Source organism: Heteronotia binoei, chromosome 9 (assembly GCF_032191835.1).
Source record: "Heteronotia binoei isolate CCM8104 ecotype False Entrance Well chromosome 9, APGP_CSIRO_Hbin_v1, whole genome shotgun sequence".
In the NCBI taxonomy this organism is placed as follows: Eukaryota; Metazoa; Chordata; class Lepidosauria; order Squamata; family Gekkonidae; genus Heteronotia; species Heteronotia binoei.
The window spans coordinates 126,127,683-126,147,051 of NC_083231.1; the positions used below are offsets into that span (position 1 = coordinate 126,127,683).

Sequence of the window (19,369 nt, forward strand, 5' to 3'; positions counted from 1 at the left end):
TCAGCCATTAAGAACCCTTTTCCATCCACAGGAGCCCAGGGAACTGTCCATCAAGTCCGTTGCTAGGCATCCGACAAGCACAACAAGGCTCCGCCCCCTGCCTCTCTGTCTGTCTGTCTGTCTCCCTCTGGAGTCAGGAGAGTCAAGGAACGCCAGGGGGACTCAGGCAGCCGGGGAAGCTGGTTGCAGATACTCGGTTTGTTTTGAATTTGGCAGTGCACAAACATTCCAAAAGGAAAAACCATGTGAGGCAAAAGTCATGGGCAGAGTTCTCTGTATACAGAAGATCCCATCACCAGAAGGGTCCTGCAGAGCCAAAGATCCAGCTATGGAGGCTGATGGATGGCTCAATCTAGGCCCCAATCCCATGGCAATGTGGGAGCGTCTGCCATTTCTGTGGTTAATTCCAAAAGGGACTGTTTTGTTACTGGGCTGCTTCACTATTTTGTTGTTGTTGTTTTCTTTTCGTAATTCTATCTCATTATTTCCCACTGGTTTCAATGGAAGATCTCCCACACACAAACACCCTTTCTCGGGCTTGGACTTTCACGTTTTTCCATCCAAACCATGCACAGGGGATTGCACTTTGAAGGGGGATTGTCGCACCACCCACACCACCAGATTTCAGACAGAGAGAATAACCCCTCTCCCTCTCCCTCTTCCTTTGTGGCAATGACATGCCCCTGTGCCTGGCATGAAGGGGGCGGGAGCGGGGAAGAAAGAGGCCAAACAGAAACACGGATAGCACTGAGGCCTCCAAACTGGAAGGAAGAGGCGGATGGGCAAGGCAAGGGTGTCTGAAGGTGGTACCAGGATGGTCGGGCATCCAGGTGGGCAGGAGCGGGACCTTGAGGCACATTTGCCTGGATGGGGGATGAGGTTTGTTGAGTGGCAGGCAAGCAGGGAAGTGGAGGCTGCCATGGAAAATTCAGCACAGGCGTTGGGAGGAGAGAGAAAGGCAAAGTTGCACCCCACATCCTTCCTTCAGGATTAGAATTCTGCCCCCACCCCCGCACATAACCCTCTTTGTCTAGTCTGTGGTCAATCCAGAAAGCCCAGAGCCTCTGTCCCCTTCTCCCTGAGGGACCAGAGCCTTCTCTACACCAGCCCCCGACCTTTTCACCTGGTCCCAATCAGCCTCCTCTTCATCAGGTCAAGGCCAGGTGCCTTGGAAAAGTAAAACCAACAGAGGCAGGGACTGCAATAACTGAAGAAACCAGAACAAAATTGGGGGGAGGGGGAATGCCAAGCTTTTGGTTGGTTTTTTAATTATAGGCAGTTCAGATGATGTTTGTTTTGTTTTCATAGTCATTACAATAGATGCAGGTGGAGCAGCCGTGTAGGTCTGAAAGCAGAATAAAGTCTGAGTCCAGCCAGGCATCTGGGAGACCAACGAAGTTTTATTCTGGTATATCCAGAATGAAATTGCTGGTCTGAAAGGTGGCCCTGGATTCAAACTGTGTTATGTTGATCACAAAACATCCCGTTTTTGTAATTATTACAATTAATAATGGTAGAAAAAGAGAAATCTACTGGAACAGAGACCTACGTCTTTCTAAAACAAAAGCTGTGAATTTAGAGAACCTGATATACAGATCACCATAAAATTATGATAATATGATATTCAGTTGCTGACGAAAAAGCACAGATGGCAATTATTGTGGGGGAAGAACAGCCACAGCATCAATAAGGAAAGTACACCAGCCTGTCTCCATGCAGAAAGCCAGACACGGAGCATATATTCTAATAAATAAAAGGAAAGCACCTCTCAGGGCAGTTTATTCCATAGCACTGGGGCAACCACAAAGAAGGCTCTGCTCCCTGCAGCAGACATTTTCAGCTCTTGGAAAAGAGAAATCCAGTCCTCAGAGATGCTCTCAGCAGGTGGGTGGGCTTCTGCAAGAAGAGGTGCTGGTCCCAAGATCAAAGCCAGCAGCTTGAATGCTGCCTAGAAGGGTCCAGTTCCTCTAGCTCAGCATCCAGTGCATTCCCTGGACACCAGGAGTCCTCTCCCCAACAGACGCTCAGCCAGACTCCAGAGGGCTCCCCCTTCCACTCCTTCCAAGGGTAGCTGCAGAGCACCTCACTTTAGGCTCACTTGCCCAGGCCTCTGTCCCCTGCTGAAAAGCAGGACTCCACCCTGCTGGAAGGAAAACATTCATCTCGCCACACACACTGACTGCTCCTAGGACATGAGGAGACTGGCTGAAGTTTTAAGAAGCAGTTTAAAAAACCCTCAACAACCTTCTCTGCACCATTCAAACCGTTTATTCGACTGATAAAAGTCTGCTTATCTGGTGGCCTCTGAAGGACCCCCTCCAGGCAATCACACCTTCCCAGCTGCCCCCGCACCGACCAATGCGACCACCTCCAGCAGCAGGTGAAGCCTAGACAACCTGGGATCCAGCTGAAGCATCCACCACGGCTTCCAAAAACAGACAACAAAGCCGTATATCCTGAGCAGGTCTTGAAGAAACCACTCCCCAGATTGCTCCTGTTGATCCAACGCAAGCAGCAGATTTGCACTCTTCTCAGGATACTTGGCCGCGGCCTGCAAGAACCATCGGCTGGTGGGCCAGAAGGTCCGCCTCTCCCTTCAGCACATTTAGACTCTCTCTCTACTGCATCAGGACCTCAGGAACTCACTGCAGCCTCAGCTTAGTTCACAGCCTAAATCAAAGATGGAGTCATGAATATCTGACAAACGTGACCAAACTGGGAAGCTGAGGTTCTGTCTCCTTCAACCCAGGGAAAGGGTTTGCAGTCACAGAAATCCAGTGCCTGGCCTGAGATCAACCCAAAAGACAAGATTTCCCCATACAAACCCCTCTGAAATGAATGCAAACTACACAAGAACAACACTCAAGTGATGGAGCTGCTAGAGAATCACTCTTAGAAAATCCTGCTGCGTTCTGAGACAAATAAGAATTAAACAAGCAGAAAAAGAGAATCTGCAAATTCTGGAAGATGTCAGGGTGTAAGAGTGGGTGGGGGGAAAATGAAGCTGGTAAGAAAGTGGGTTAAAGAGCCAAGTTATAAAATGCCAGCAATGCAGGTCTTCCCATCACGGCTCCCTTCCCCCCCTTGAAAAGAGCCTCCCATGTATTGCAATCAATACCTAATTTCTCCGGGCCAGTGACTGCAGACACCCAGCATGAGCCTCTCACCCACTTGGGTGGAGGGGGCAGGATGGCCTTTGCAGCAGAGGCATCTTGGGGCCACTGTGCACTCCCCTCCAGGGGTCAAAGTCCTTTGGAATTAGAGCAACCATTTATGTATTTATTTATTAGATTTCTAGCCCCCCTTCCCATAGAACAAGCCCAGGGCCCGGGTTACATCATAAAAACAATCAACAGTAAAAAAAAAAGCAATTTAAAATATATAAAATCTAAAATTATAGATAACTAAAATGGCAAATTCTGCCTCACAGACATGGCCTCTTGTCCAGGTCCAGCCGGTCTTGTAGCCCTGGGATGGAATGAAGGGGGGAGGCCCATAACAAGCGACACCCACGGCCTCCACCAAAAGCTTGGTGAAAGAGCTCTGTTTTACAGGCCCTGCAGAACTGCAGCAGATCCCGCAGGGCCCGGATCTCCAGGGGGGCTCATTCCACCAGGCAGGGGCCAGGGCCAGAGGGAAGTCTCTGGGGCCAGGTATCACCAGAAGTTGTTGGGTTGCTGAGTGTAAAGATCTACGGGGCTCATCCTGCAACTGCCGGGGAGAAGAGGGCAGGAACGCCCCTGCTGGTTCTAGCCAAGAGAGAAGGGCTCTTGCCTCACCATGGCCTTGCGTGAGCCCACCCCTTGCCAGCAGCCTCCCTTTCAAGCCCACGGGCCAACTGTCAGGCACGTTCTACAGTTGGGCCTCTAGCACTCCCCACAGACCTCCATGGATTCTGTGCCCCCAGTAAACCTATGTGTCGGGGCTCTGTTTACAAGGCTCAGGAGCCCAGCTGGTTGAGAACAAGATCGTGTGGAAGCAGCAAGCCCCAGACCTGTGAATGATGGCTGCTCCCCACAACCAGCAGGCCGAAGCTGCAGGGAGAAGCAGGTTGGATTCACCACTCCTCCACATGCACCTGCTCATGTGACCTTGAATAAGTCAGAGCTGTTCCTCTCAAGAGCAGTTTCTGTTAGAGCTCTCTCAGCCCCACCTCCCCCCCAGGGTGCCTGTTGTGAGGAGGGGAAGGGGAAGGAGACTGTAGGCCACTCTGAGACTCCTTCGGGTAGTGAAGGGAGGGAGGTAGAGATCCAACCTCTTCTTCTCTCCACCTGGCAAATGGGGCACTCCTGGGAGCTGCCCTTGTAGGCCTCTGGCAAGCAGGACGACTCTGCTGAGAGCCGCTGGAAGGCTCTAGCAGGAAACCGAGGGAATGGCTGGCCGTGTCCACCAGCAACCTGACTCAGGGGCTCTGCCTCACAAAAGCAGACATCAAGTGTGCCAGTCCCGCTGGGCAGCCAGTTCTCAAGGCACTTTAGAGCCAGGCACAGCCTAATCCCTTAGCCAAGGGGAGAGCAATGAAGCCGTATGGAGAGGAGCGGCCAAAGCCCGTTTCCACACAGAGGCAGGCTCCGTGTCCCCTGGACCGCTTCAGGAACAGATCCAGCGAAGGCAAACGGAACATCTGCTCAGCTTACACAGGCGTTCAGAAGCCAGGAAGATGCTGCGCACACAAAGCCAGGAAGATGTCACTGGAGTTTCACCAGTATGCTGCTGGGAGACTGCTCAGCTGGGGCCACCCTCACAAGGTTCAAGAGCATCTCTTCTCTCTCCCAGGAGACCCTGTGGGTCTCTCGGCCCTGCCAGAATCAGGCACCTTTCTCTGCTCACAAGGTGGGCCATGCATAAAACAAACAAAAAGATCCGAGGATCCCAGAGGAGGATTTCCTCTCTGTCTCCCCAAAGAAAAGGCAAGAATGCCACAGAGCAGGGCACAAAGGAAGAACTTCCCAACGGTCAGAGGGGTTCCTCAGTGGAATAAACAGGCTTCCTCCTTGGGAGGTGGTGGGCTCTCCTGCCTTGGGGTTTTTTAAAGAGGCTAGATGGTCAGCTGACAGCAATGAAGGATGCATCAGGGCCTCATTCTCATGCCCAGGGAAATACTGACGGGCCACTTTGGGGTTAGGAAGACATTTTTCACCAAGCCAGTTTGGCCAGGGTTTGGGCGGGGGAGGGGGGGTTGGCCATCTTCTGGGCTTGAAGCAAGGCTTGCAGGGGCGTCAGGGGAAGGTACTTGTGAATTTCCTGCATTGTCGAGGGCACTGGAATATGGCTGTGTTCACACACAATAAATAATGCAATTTGCTGCTGGATTTTTACTGTGTAAGAACAGCAAAACCTACTTGCAACTCTATGATTCTGTGACTAGAGAGAGGTCAGTTTCTGGTGCCTCCTCCTTGAAGCTCACCTCCTGCTTCCGTTCTCTCTCTCAGGCACAAGGCCAAAGCATTTCTTTCTACTCAGGCTTTTAACTGAGGAAGAACTGCAGATTTATACCCTGCTCTTCTCTCTGAATCAGACTCAGAGCCGCTTACAATCTCCTTAATCAGAGACTAAGAGCAGCTCACAATCTCCTTTATTTTCCTCCCCCACAACAGACACCCTGTGAGGTAGGTGGGCTCTCACAGCAACTGCCCTTTCAAGGACAACCTCTGCCAGAGCTCTGGCTGACCCAAGGCCATTCCAGCAGCTGCAAGTGGAGGAGTGGGGAATCAAACCCGGTTCCCCCAGATAAGAGAGCTATGGCTGACCCAAGGCCATTCCAGCAGGTGCAGGTGGAGGAGTGGGGAGTCCAGCCCGGTTTTCCCAGATAAGAGTGCGCTGGCTGACCCAAGGCCATTCCAGCAGGTGCAGGTGGAGGAGTGGGGAATCCAACCCAGTTCTCCCAGATAAAAGAGCTCTGGCTGACCCAAGGCCATTCCAGCAGCTGCAAATGGAGGAGTGGGGAATCCAACTCAGTTCTCCCAGATAAGAGAGCTCTGGCTGACCCAAAGCCATTCCAGCAGGTGCAAGTGGAGGAGTGGGGAATCAAACCCGGTTCTCCCAGATAAGAGAGCTCTGGCTGACCCAAGGCCATTCCAGCAGCTGCAAGTGGAGGAGTGGGGAATCAAACCCGGTTCTCCCAGATAAGAGAGCTCTGGCTGACCCAAGGCCATTCCAGCAGGTGCAAGTGGAGGAGTGGGGAATCCAACCCGGTTCTCCCAGATAAGAGAGCTCTGGCTGACCCAAGGCCGTTCCAGCAGCTGCAAGTGGAGGAGTGGGGAATCCAACCCGGTTCTCCCAGATAAGAGAGCTCTGGCTGACCCAAGGCCATTCCAGCAGGGGCAAGTGGAGGAGTGGGGAATCAGACCCGGTTCTCCCAGATAAGAGAGCTCTGGCTGACCCAAGGCCATTCCAGCAGCTGCAAGTGGAGGAGTGGGGAATCAAACCCGGTTCTCCCAGATAAGAGAGCTCTGGCTGACCCAAGGCCATTCCAGCAGCTGCAAGTGGAGGAGTGGGGAATCAGACCCGGTTCTCCCAGATAAGAGAGCTCTGGCTGACCCAAGGCCATTCCAGCAGCTGCAAGTGGAGGAGTGGGGAATCAAACCCGGTTCTCCCAGATAAGAGAGCTCTGGCTAACCCAAGGCCATTCCAGCAGCTGCAAGTGGAGGAGTGGGGAATCAGACCCGGTTCTCCCAGATAAGAGAGCTCTGGCTGACCCAAGGCCATTCCAGCAGCTGCAAGTGGAGGAGTGGGGAATCCAACCCGGTTCTCCCAGATAAGAGAGCTCTGGCTGACCCAAGGCCATTCCAGCAGGTGCAAGTGGAGGACTGGGGAAAACTGAGGGGTTTTACCTCTTCAGCTGTTGTATAGCCTGCTTCTGGCATGAGGTCAGTATGGCAGAGGCCTTAGTGTTGGTTTTGTGGCGTCTTTCCCTGCAAGCCGCCTTGAGAAGGACTCCAAGCAAAGCAGCCTCCCCTCCTCCCTCCCTCCAGCTCCAAGAGTTTCTGACATCTGCCACTGCCGCCAGCTCCAGAGGTGCCAGGTGAGTGGCCCAACAGGGCTGCTCTGTGTCCAGGGCACCTGGGAAGGTGAGAGCTGGGCACAAGACCCTGCTAGTGGCAAACTCGGCTTCTCTGACTGCTAGTTACGAGAGCTCACTGAGGAGAACTTGCCTGAGACTCCCCCTTCCCCATCTTGCAGTTGGTTCCCCCTGCCACATTCTGCCTGTCAGGATGTGGCAGGAAAAGGGCACTGCGTTCCTTCATATATTATCCTGCACCCTTTCCCCATGCTGTGCACACTACCGAAGGAGCGCTGTAACTCACGCCACGCCCGTGACAGAGACCATCAGCTTTCTCCTGGGACACAGATGCATGGAAGAGAGGTCTATCAGTGGCTACTGGCCAGGGTGACTAAAGGGAACCTCCATGTTCAGAGGCACGAAACCTCTGAATCCCAGAGCCAGGAGGCAACCTCAGCGGCCCTCCATTCCCTGTGGCTGGCCCTCCAGAAGAACTGGCTGGCCTCTGTGTGAGACAGGAGGAGGCTGGACTAGATGGACCCTCGCAGGCCTCGTGCAGCAGGGCTCTTCTGGCGTTCTTATTTGGACCCAACGGTCCCTGGTCCTGTTCAGAGGGACAATCATCTGTCAGAGCCATCCATTGAGACTGTTTCCCAAGCACTCCAACCCACATCCTGGTTTCTGAAGCCCACCTGCTCAGAAGCCACCCAAGACCCAAGAGGCTCCTGCTCCCTGGCCCAGTGCTGGAGGCCTCCCCCCAACACACCTTTCTGTTGGAAGCTGCAGCCTTGGGGCTCCAGGAACTCCAGCTGCTCAGTGCCTCCGGCCACTCCAAGTCTGAGGCCCCATTTGACACAGCAGGCCTGCTACACACACACCCACACCCACAATCATTACAGGACTTCAGTGTTACCTGGGAGCCACCTTCAGCCCGGTGGAGCAGAAAGGTCACCATGGCTAGTAGCCACTGATAGACCTCTCATCCATGCATCTGTGTCCCAGGAGAAAGCTGATGGTCTCTGTCACAGGTGTGGCGTGAGTTACAGCGCTCCTTTGGTAGTGTGCATAGCATGGGGAAAGGGTGCAGGATAATCTATGAAACAAACCAGGAGCCCATCCACACTAGCGCCAGGAGTTGCAGTGGTCTCCCTCCAGAGCGGTGCCACTCTCCCTCCTCACTCCAAGGAGGAGATTACTCAAGGATTACTAACTCGCTCATCACCCAGTGACAGAATGGGGGTGGCAGCGGCTGCCGTCTTCTCAGCACAGATGATCTGCTGATCTCAGACTGGAGACAAGGAAGGCAGTGAGAGTTGGGGGGGGGGGAGGAAGCAGCCCAGCCAGGCTAAAGGCAAAGGTCAGGCAGGTTTGGCCACACGGCTACAAGGACATGAGAAGAGCAGCAGCCGGGTGGCAGAGACGGAACAGCAGCAAGCCCAGATGGCAAATGCAAGGCCCAGGCTGGCCCAGTCTCATCAGAGTCAGCCCTGCTTGGTCCTTGGATGGAAAAACCCCCAGGGAAGTCCAGGATGGCTGCCCAGACTCAAACCACCTCTGCTCACTCCTGGCCTTGAGCACCCCACGGGGGTCCCTGCACGAGAGCCCTTCCCAGCAGCACCGGCAAGGGAGGGAGCGAAGTCCAGCCGCAGGGCCATCAGCCAGCCAAGGCGGTGCTGTGGCCAGGGAATCCCCGCTCAGCCGTAGGGGCTTCCCGGTTGACCTGGGCTGCAGCACCTCCCCCTGGGCCTCAGGGGGGGGGTATAAATGATTGAAGTAAGGGAAAAAACCAGGCCTAGCCCTGCAAGCAAATGCAGCACAACTGAAGACCGGAGCCCTGCTCTGGCCAAGCCCCTGCCCCCCAGGACCGCAGGCCACAGCACAGACTTAATGTGAATGCAAGCCCTGCAGCCTGGGCCAGCTACAAAGCCAGTATCACCCTGCCCCCCCCAGGCATCGCCCCCCATCACCTTTCTGGCCGGGACCCCACAGCTGAGGTACCCAAAGTCTTCCCAGCGCTCTCAGGGCAATGTGCTGAAATGCACCATGAGCCGGCACATTCCACAGAGTCAGCAAAGCACCCCCCCCCCAATGGCCTAGCCTGGCCCGAATGCCAGCTTCCCCCCAGCACAAAGTGACTCACGCCGAACGGATGAATGTGTGGCCTTGGAGGGTTGCTCAACACAGCCCCTTCAGGTGCACAGCCCTAAGAGCCCAGGCCTGCTCCAGAGCGCAGAATGCACGGGGGGGGGGGCTCCTCACTGGCCCAGCCATGCAGGGCTCCCAAGGGACTCCCAGGGAGGGGCCGCCATGTCCATGGAGTGGGCAGCCAACTTCTCAGGGCAAAGGTTTTGCCAGGGGAGCTGCACAGACACCCTCCACCCAGACAGGGAGACAGAAGCACCAGTGAGAAGCAGCCCAGAGACCGCGAGGGCTGGCAAAGGTGGAGGAGGACGCAGGCAGCCTGAGTCACATGCAGCTCTCTGCCAAGGAACAGGGATGTCCAGTCACTGAGACAGATGGGGGGGGGAATGAGAACAAAACGACAAAGGAAGAAACTCCAGGGAGGGCTGCCACCCCCCGCCCCGCCCCGCCCTGGGCCACTTCTGAGCTCTGCTGCTGAGTTTGCAAGCCTCTGGCAAAAGTCTGGGCTCCCAAAGGCCACCAAGAACATTCCAGCTTCTCTGGACAGGCCCAGAAAGAACACAAAGCCTGGCAGGAGGGGCCCTCGAGGAGTGCGTGAAGAGCCACCCACCCCCACCCTGCCGAGCCCTCCTGATGCTGTCAGCTGGCAAGAGGCTCCTGCCCAGCGGGAGGGAAAGGCAGGCAGAGCAAGGGCCCAGCCCAGCAAACGTGCGCGGCCTCTCTGGTCCCACCCCCGCTGGGCTGCCTGCAGGGGTTCCTGCAACAGATTGCATGCAGAGAGCAGGCCTCTCTAGGAGTGCGGGCCACGGCCCTGGCAGGAGGTGGCAACTTACCCGGCTGTACGCATGCCTCTTGGGCTGGGCCATGCTGAGCGCCTTCCTCTCCTCTCCTCTCTCTGAAGGGCGGGGGGGGGGGGGCTGCTGAAAGGGCTGGCTGGTCCTAGCTCATGGCCAGGGGTGACCCAGGGAAGAAGAGCCTTGCCTGGTAGAAGCCGCCCTGGCTCCTCTCCCCAGCCACACGCGGGCGGGGAGGAGGAGAGGCGGCAGCAGCTCTCAGCCTCCAACACACACAAATCCAGCCCAGCTGATGGAGACTCGCTCTGCGCTAGAGCTGCTCCAGACTCTTGTCACCCAGCATGTCAGCCCACTGGGTCCTAATGCTCGACCACTTCACATCAAAACACCAGAAAGGCAAGGGGGGGGGCTTGGGGGGGGGCAGAATAGGGAAGGCAAATGCCCAGAGCATGCGGGCCAAGGGGCAGCCTCCACCAGACCTGCCCCCGGAGCACAAGGATCCAGGCAGGTGGCACCCAGCTGAGCCCATGTGTGCTCAGGGCTGCCTTCTTGCCCTCTGCCCCCCTTCAGGTCGCACACCCACCACCACTGGGGCCCTCCTCCCACCAGGAGAAAGCCTGAGCCCAGGGGCACCTTCAAGACCAACAACCCTCTTGCAAGAAGGGCCCACCAGGCAGAGTCCCTCCTGGAGCTCTGCACAGCATGCAGGAATAGAGAATAAGTGGTATATATCGATGGTGCGGCCTCATTTGGAGTACTGTGTGCAGTTCTGGTTGCCGCACCTCAAAAAGGATATTATAGCATTGGAGAAAGTCCAGAAAAGGGCAACTAGAATGATTAAAGGGCCGGAACACTTTCCCTATGAAGAAAGGTTGAAACGCTTGGGACTCTTTAGCTTGGAGAAACGTCGACTGCGGGGTGACATGATAGAGGTTTACAAGATAATGCATGGGATGGAGAAAGTGGAGAAAGAAGTCCTTTTCTCCCTTTCTCACAATACAAGAACTTGTGGGCATTCGATGAAATTGCTGAGCAGACAGGTTAAAACGGATAAAAGGAAGTCCTTCTTCACCCAAAGGGTGATTAACATGTGGAATTCACTGCCACAGGAGATGGTGGCGGCCACAAGCATAGCCGCCTTCAAGAGGGGGTTAGATAAAAATATGGAGCAGAGGTCCATCAGTGGCTATTAGCCACAGCATTTTGTTGGAACTGTCTGGGGTAGTGATGCTCTGTATTCTTGGTGCTTGGGGGGGGGGCGCAAAGTGGAAGGGCTTCTAGCCCCACTTGTGAACCTCCTTTTTTTTGGCCACTGTGTGACCCAGAGTGTTGGACTGGATGGGCCACTGGCCTGATCCAACATGGCTTCTCTTATGTTCTTATGTCTGGGCAGTGATGCTCTGTATTCTTGGTGCTTGGGGGGGGGCGCAAAGCGGAGGGCTTTTAGCCCCACTTGTGAACCTCCTTTCTTTTTTGGCCACTGTGTGACCCAAAGTGTTGGACTGGATGGGCCATTGGCCTGACCCAACATGGCTTCTCTTCTATTCTTATGGCATAAAAACCCTCCCCCTTTCCACTCTCATGCCCCCTCACAGTCTCCGGCATGAGAGAAGCTGTGACTGGCAGTTCTGGCAGAACCAGATTCCTGGCATGCGGCCATCCCTGCTCCCACCTAAGCCCACCGGTCACACCTCCCCTTCCTCACCAGCCCTAAGTGTTCCCACCGACATCCTGCCTCCAGCCCGCCCACCTGAGCACCAGAGAGAACCCTTTCAGAGAGCAGCCAGAGTTGAGGGCAGGAGCACTTTTGAGACCCACCAGATTTCCAGGGCAAGGAGCTTTCGAGAATCACTCACCGCTCCCTCCCTCCCTTCGCCAGAGACAGGATCTTGCTGGACTCGAACCTAACAATTCCGAGCAGCTTCAGGCAATTATGCCATACGAGTTACAGGCAATTCATTATTTGGTTAGGATCAATACTTGTGAAGACACAAGTTGCTTACAGGTGATGTATGCGTGTGTCATAGCACGCACCACCTGAGGAAGCATGGTGTGCGTGCACGTGTGAGTGTGTGTGAGAGAGAGATGGCCTCCAAAAGTGGAGGGGGGGTAGAGTCTCTGCGAAGATGGCACCTGGTACCCAGAGTTCATGTGCAAACCTTTAAAACAATGAAGCACAAAGGGAAATTCCATGGCCCAACTGATGGGAAGCACTTTTTGATTGTGGGGGGGGGGGGATCCCCGGCATCTCCAACTAAAAAGGGTCCAGGCAAATAGGTGTGAAAAGCCTCAGTTGGAGACCCTGGAGAGCCGCTGCCAGTCTGAGGAGACAATACTGACTTTGATGGACCCAGGGTCTGATTCAGTATAAGGCAGCTTCATATGTTCATATGCCATCCAGGAGCCTGAGAATCAGCTCTGCTCAGAACTGAAAGGGCTGGTGGATCCAACAGGGATACTGATCTCCCCCCTCACCTCCACTTCCATCTCAGAGACACCCTGGGAGGCTCAGGAATCTTGCTTTGGAGTCACCAGAGGAAGCACACTGACAAAACAAACACAAAGGACACTGCCGGGCACCTAGATCGTCAGGGAGACATGGTTCTAATATCTTCTGTAATAATAATAAATCAAGACATGAATGTCAGATGTTGGAGGGAGGGAAGGAAGGAAGGAAGATAGATAGATGGAGGAGGGAGAAGTGGAAAGGAAGCTTTAAATGCATTCTTTAAATTTTAAACACTTTCTCCAAGCTGCAGGCTGACTTGGCTTGGAGAAGTGATTTCGAGAGAGAAACGCCTTCTCCAAGCTGGCCAACAGGGGGGGGGGGCTTGGAGAGCCACACAATTTGGGTGAAAGAGCCACATCCTGAGCCACAGTTTGGCCGCCCCTCCCTGGGGGCTGCTCTAGCAGGCAGCTACGAAGTCTTGCTGATGGGATGACCATCCCTCCGTCCAGCCTTCCAAGCCTCCTGGACCCAAGAGCCCTGCCCAGGAAGGCCATCGAGAGCCCCCGGGAGGGCTGCCGCACCACCACCACCACCACCACCAGGTGCCTGGGAGAAACAGGAGGGCCCAGAGGCAGCAAACCAGCAGCCGCCACAAATTAATCCATCCCAGGATGAGTAAGCCCCACCGCCTCCTCTCCACAACAGGAGGGCATCAATGCTGACTAGTGAGTTGCGCTCACCAAAACAAGATTACTAAAACAAATGAAGAATTCTAGGAAACAGAGGTCACTGCTGATAAAACCACCACCCCATTTCTGCTCGCTCCACACTGGGTGACCATTCTAGGCAAGCATGCCCCAGGTCAGTGTGCCAGTGTAGCCTTCTCATCCTCCCCCCCCCCCCAATGAATGCTGAGATCCCCTGCCCTGGGACAGCTTCGCTCATGGAGAGTGCATAACCAAGCAAGGCTGGATCTCTGCCACACCCAGGCTTCCCAGGGACCAAGGACACTGCCCAGCTCCCCCTGCCTTGGGGTCATTCACAGCCTACTTGGTTGGCACCTAGCATCACAGCACAGCCCAAAGAGAGGGGCCAGGCATCAGAAGCTGGGTGCAAACGACGGTCAAGGTCTTGGCATTTAACTCTGCAGAAGCAAGCAATAAGAATGGTGGTGGGGTCAGTGTCGGACTAGGATCTGGAGACCCAAGTTCAGACACACACCCCCTTACACAGAAGCTGGCTGAGTAGCCTTGAGCCAAGCACACATTCTCAGTCTAGCCTACCTCACAGGGTTGCAGTGAGGATAAAATGGAGCAAGAACGATTTTAAGCTGCTCTGGACCCCCACTGGGGAGAAAGACAGAGAATAGCATGAAATAAACAAATGCATGCCAAGAACACGAGTCCAGCCGTGCTGGACACGCCCCCCCCAAAGTAGCCAGCCACATGCCCCACGAGGCCCACAGCCTCCCCCAGCTGTCACAGTCCTTTAACCACAAGGAAAGATGGGCTCGATTGGAACACCTGAGAGACGCCAGAGATTTCCAGAGGAGAAGCTTTTGAGAGGCAAAGCTCCCTCTGTCAGGCACAAGGCAATGGAGAGAAAAGATGGGGGTATTTTAATAAATACATGCAAAGGTGTATTGCTGCAGAACACAGAGGTGCAACTCAGTCCTTGCGGCAAACAGCCATGGATGGAGCCCTCTGCCATGACTCTGCCCAGCCCTCTTGGACTACACTGGCATTCCAGGGGAGCATTTTTTGTCCGGCTTCGACACACCAATGCCAGCTTCAGTGGCTGCCCTGAGGCGTCAGTGTTGGGGAGAGGAAGGAAAGCTCTCTCCGGCCACGCACAGGTTCATCAGCCTTTATTACAGCCACCTCTAGTTGCCTTTTGTCCTAAACCCCAAAGTCCCAGAGCCCTGAGCCTCTCCTCACAGCCCTCTTGATCATCTCGCTCACCCTCTTCTGCACCTTTCCCACCCTCTTTGGCAAGGGTCAACCAGGCCAGAGCGAGGGAAAGCAACTTCTTTCTCTGGGTTCCACCTGTCTAGCCGAGGCTGACCGGGGTGAGTGGGCAGGTTCCTGCCACAGGAGGTGGTGGCGGCCACAAGTATAGCCACCTTCAAGGGGGGTTTAGATAAAAATATGGAGCACAGGTCCATTAGTGGCTATTAGCCACAGTGTATGTGTGTATATAAAATTTTTTGCCACTGTGTGACACAGAGTGTTGGACTTGATGGGCCGTTGGCCTGATCCAACATGGCTTCTCTTATGTTCTTATGTGACACAGAGTGTTGGACTGGGTGGGCCATTGGCCTGATCCAACAGGGCTTCTCTTATGTTCTTATGTGACACAGAGTGTTGGACTGGGTGGGCCATTGGCCTGATCCAGCATGGCTTCTCTTATGTTCTTATGTGACACAGAGTGTTGGACTGGATGGGCCACTGGCCTGATCCAACATGGCTTTTCTTATGTGACACAGAGTGTTGGACTGGAGGGGCCATTGGCCTGATCCAACATGGCTTCTCTTATGTTCTTATGTGACACAGAGTGTTGGACTGGATGGGCCATTGGCCTGATCCAACATGGCTTCTCTTAAGTTCTTATGTGACACAGAGTGTTGGACTGGGTGGGCCATTGGCCTGATCCAGCATGGCTTCTCTTATGTTCTATGGGAGAAGGCAGTCCTTCAGGTGGGCTGGCCCGAAGAGGTCCCAGAAGCCAGTCCGGAGGGAGGTGGTCCCTGTGATCCAGTGGAGTCTAAGTCTTCCCATAGCATTCTGTACTAATGGCAGAGATGTAACATTTCCAGAAATTCTGAAGCTACAGGGGGGGAAATAAATTTGGGAGTAAATCGAAATATATGCAGTACTTACTTTCCTACTGAACTAAAACTTAATTGTACTGATTTAACGTAACATATAACTTAGTGAACATATAAAATGGTACTATTTAGAATATTTGTGAAATTAAAAACTATTGATGTCTTAGGACAAAATCTGAGGCCGGGGGCACCTTTAAGACCAACACAGTTTTATTCTACATGCAACAAAAGTGTCTACTCTGAATAAATGTTTGTCGACTTTTAAAGATGCCCCTGGACTCAAGCTTTCCTCTGCTGCTTCAGACCAACAAGCTGCTTGTGAGCAACAAGCTGCTTCAGACCAACAAGGATCCTGTGAGCAAAAATTCTACTTTGTGGCATTCAAGTTGTGAGCTGCTGCATCAATTAGTGTGCTCTGGGGTCATCCTTCCTGAGCTAAGACAAAAATGTGTGAGCTGGAGGCTAAAAATCTGTGAGCTAGCACACACCACCTCCGCTTTGAGGGAACACTGCTTGCTGTTTTAGCCTTAAACCCCAGGCCATACACGCTGTCACGGCAGCTGAAGAGTGGATCTTTGTATGCAAACTTCTCATAGATAGAGGCCAAAAGCCAAGATACTGACCACAGAGCCTGGGGATTCTAGATGAATTAACAGATGAGTACAAATGTTCCTGCCTGGGAATTAAGATTGCAGGGAAAGGCCCTCCTGATTGCTCAGCTGACCAAAGAAACATATCTGGTGGGCAAACAAGGAAGCGCCTTTTCAGTAGCAGTCCCATAATTATGAAACAGTCTCCCCAGGGAGATAGGCCTGGCCCCCTGCCTTTCAATTTTTAGAAAGCAGCTGAAGACAGTTTTATTTAAGATTGCATTTAATTAAATTACTAAAAGTTCTAAACTGTGATTTCAAATTTTGGCTTTTTATGTATGCCATCTCTATGGAAAACTACCTTGAGCTTCAAGAGAAAGAAAGGCAACTAGTAAAGGTTTTAAATAAACAAGTAAATAAAATGCAAAAGGGAAGCCAAGAGAAGGCAGACTCGGGAAGTGAGTTCTCTACACTTCACCCCAAGGCAGCTCTGCTCACCCCACCTTCTGCCGTGCCCTGGAGGTCGTTCAAATGTGCACCATGATTGCTAGGTGAGAGAGCAAGACAGACTGGCCCCCTCTCAAGCAGCTGTTCTGCCCGGTACTCTTAGCCCCAGAACTCTCTGGCACTAGGACCCTGCATGGGCCAAGCCTTGCCTGCACATCTGCGCACTGACAAACTGCACCATTTCACTGTTGCAGCAGCAGCTGAAGCAGCCCTTCCAACAAAGCAAGAGGACAGAGAGAGCCATTCACATCCGACGCGCTGCCACTCCAACCGAAGGCACTGAGGCCGCAGATCAATATATCTGAAGCAACTCTTCATTGACAAGGTAACCATAGCAACGAGGGTGCTGCAAGGTCTTTCGGGTAAGAAGAAGCGGCTGGTCTGCATTAATCTCCCCCCAGATCACCCACCTGCCACTCCTCATTTCACTGCCAAACCCCTGCTTAGGGCTTCCAGGCATCTCTAGCTGCCGGTCAGTAGCCCTGCCCTGACCCCATGGCCCCTCCAGCTGTGACACTGGGACCCTTCTCAGCTGTTCTCCCTCTCACCCTCCCCTTAGTGAGGCCAGCTCTCCCTCACGCTCTCTGCAAGGATGCTCCTGAACACGTGAGGCTGCCTCATGCTGTACCAGACCCTCGGCCCACCAAAGTCAGCCCTGTCCTCTCGGACTGGCAGCGGCTCTCCAGACTGGGCCAGCTGGGGGACCCTGTTGGCTTGGTGTTTCTAGGGTTGTTTGGCCTCTCCCCTCACTACTGAAAGGCATGGAAGCACTTGCCTGTGGGAGTGGCAATGGTTCTGGCTCCTGAAACAGGAGCGGGGATCATCAGGGTACTCAGAGAAGAAGATGAAGATATTGGATTTATATCCCGCCCTCCACTCCGAAGAGTCTCAGAGCGGCTCACAATCTCCTTTACCTTCCTCCCCCACAGCAGACACCCTGTGAGGTGGGTGGGGCTGGAGAGGGCTCTCACAGCAGCTGCCCTTTCAAGGACAACCTCTGCCAGAGCTATGGCTGACCCAAGGCCATGCTAGCAGGTGCAAGTGGAGGAGTGGGGAATCAAACCCGGTTCTCCCAGATAAGAGTCCGCACACTTAACCACTACACCAAACTGGCTCTCCCCAGATGCTGGGGGGTGAAATGGGACCTTCTGCATGCCAAGCAGGTGCCCTAGCCATGGTCCCTCCCAAAATCAGTATTACATAGACTGGCAGCAGCTCTCCAGGGTCTCAGGCAGAGGTCTTTCAAAGAATCCTAGAGTTGGAAGGGACCTCCAGAGTCAGCTAGTCCAATCCCCTGCAGAATGCAGGAAACTCACAAACCCCTCCCTCTAAATTCATAGGATCCACATTGCTGTCAGATGGCCATCTAGCCTCTGTTTAAAAACCTCCAAGGAAGGAGAGCCCACCACCTCCCGAGGAGGAAGCCTGTTCCACTGAGCAACTACTCTAATGGTCAGGAAGTTCTTCCTAATAGAATCACAGAGTTGGAAGGGACCTCCAGGGTCATCTAGTCCAACCCCCTGCACAATGCAGGAAACTCCCAAACACCTCCCCCTAAATTCACAGGCTCCTCATTGTTGTCAGGTGGCCATCTGGCCTCTGTTTCGAAACCTCCAAGGAAGGAGAGCCCACCACCTCCCAAGGAGGAAGCCTGTTCCACTGAGCTCTAAACTCACAAACACCTCCCCCTAAATTCACAGGCTCCTCATTGCTGTCAGGTGGCCATCTAGCCTCTGTTTCGAAACCTCCAAGGAAGGAGAGCCCACATCACCTACTGCCCAATCTTTTAGTGGGTAGGGTAATGGAGATGCTGCGGGTTGAACCTGTGACCTTCTGCATGCCAAGCAGCTGCCCTACCCACTAAGTCACAACGGAACCTCTCATCCATTCTACTGAGTCTATTGTGATTTGCTGTCAAAAGTGTGCATATTTAGATCCCTGCAAAGGGGTTGCTGCAGTCGCCTGTCATGGCAAAACAAAGCAAAAAACCAGGAGCAACTTAAAGATGTTAATCTTAAATTTAATTAACTTTTATTTCACTGTGAGCTTTCATGGGTCACAAGCTGGTATGTCCCCAAGGATGTGGGCCATGACCAATGAAAGCATATAATGAGATAAATGTTCATGTTTAGGGTGCCACTGAATTGTTGTTCTGGCTTGGATCAGTCACGACGGGGAACCTATAAAGAACTGGGGGAAACAAGTATGCTGGTTTTCAGCTGGAGCAAGCAAGACCACAAAGCAGTATGCAACCAGCACTTCACTGATTCAAGCCCCCTGGAAACAGGAGATGCCACGCGCTGTGGCACAGATTAACTCTTGCCAACAACATGTTTTTACAAGTTTAACTTGGCATTGCATTCCCACCCTGGTTCTCCAGGGACTGGGGAATCAGAGTTGGAAGGGACCTCTAGAGTCATCTAGTCCAACTTCCTGCATAATGCGGGAAACTCACAAATCCCTCCCCCTAAATTCACAGGATCCTCATTGCTGTCAGATGGCCATCTAGCCTCTGTTTAAAAACCTCCAAGGAAGGAGAGCCCATCACCTCCCGAGGAAGAAGCCTGTTCCACTGAGGAACCACTCTCACAGTCAGGAAGATCTTCCTAATGTTGAGCCGGAAACTCCTCTGATTCAATTGCAACCCATTGGTTCTGATCCTACTTTCTGGGGCAACAGAAAACAATTCTGCACCATCCTCTATATGACAGCCCTTCAAGTACTTGATGATGATCATATCACCTCTCAGTCATCTCCTTTCCAGGCTAAACATACCCAGCTTCTTCAACTTTTCCTCATAGGGCTTGGTTTCCAGACCCCTTGCCATCTTTGTTGCCCTCTTCTGGATATGTTCCAGCTTGTCCTCCTTAAAATGTGGTGCCCCAAACTGAACACAATACTCCAGGTGAGGTTTTACCAGAGCAGAGTAAAGTGATACCAACACCTCATGTGATCTGGGCACTATACTTCTGTTGATACAGCCCAGAATTGCATTGGCCTTTTTAAACACCACATCTGACTAATGTTTAGTGTATGGTCCACTAAGACCCCTAAATC

At 53.3% G+C, this 19,369-nt stretch overlaps 1 protein-coding gene across 1 annotated transcript in view; it reads right to left on the reverse strand.

Annotated features, from left to right (window-relative positions):
- The window catches only part of DCTN1 (dynactin subunit 1), a 158,581-nt gene extending 148,561 nt beyond the window's left edge, over positions 1 to 10,020 (reverse strand). Inside the window, exon 1 of the mRNA XM_060247228.1 lies at positions 9,979 to 10,020. Within this exon, the coding sequence (XP_060103211.1) occupies positions 9,979 to 10,011 (33 nt within the window). The 5' untranslated portion in view covers positions 10,012 to 10,020. The remainder of the gene's footprint in view (positions 1 to 9,978) is intronic.
- Between the last annotated feature and the right edge of the window lie 9,349 nt (positions 10,021 to 19,369).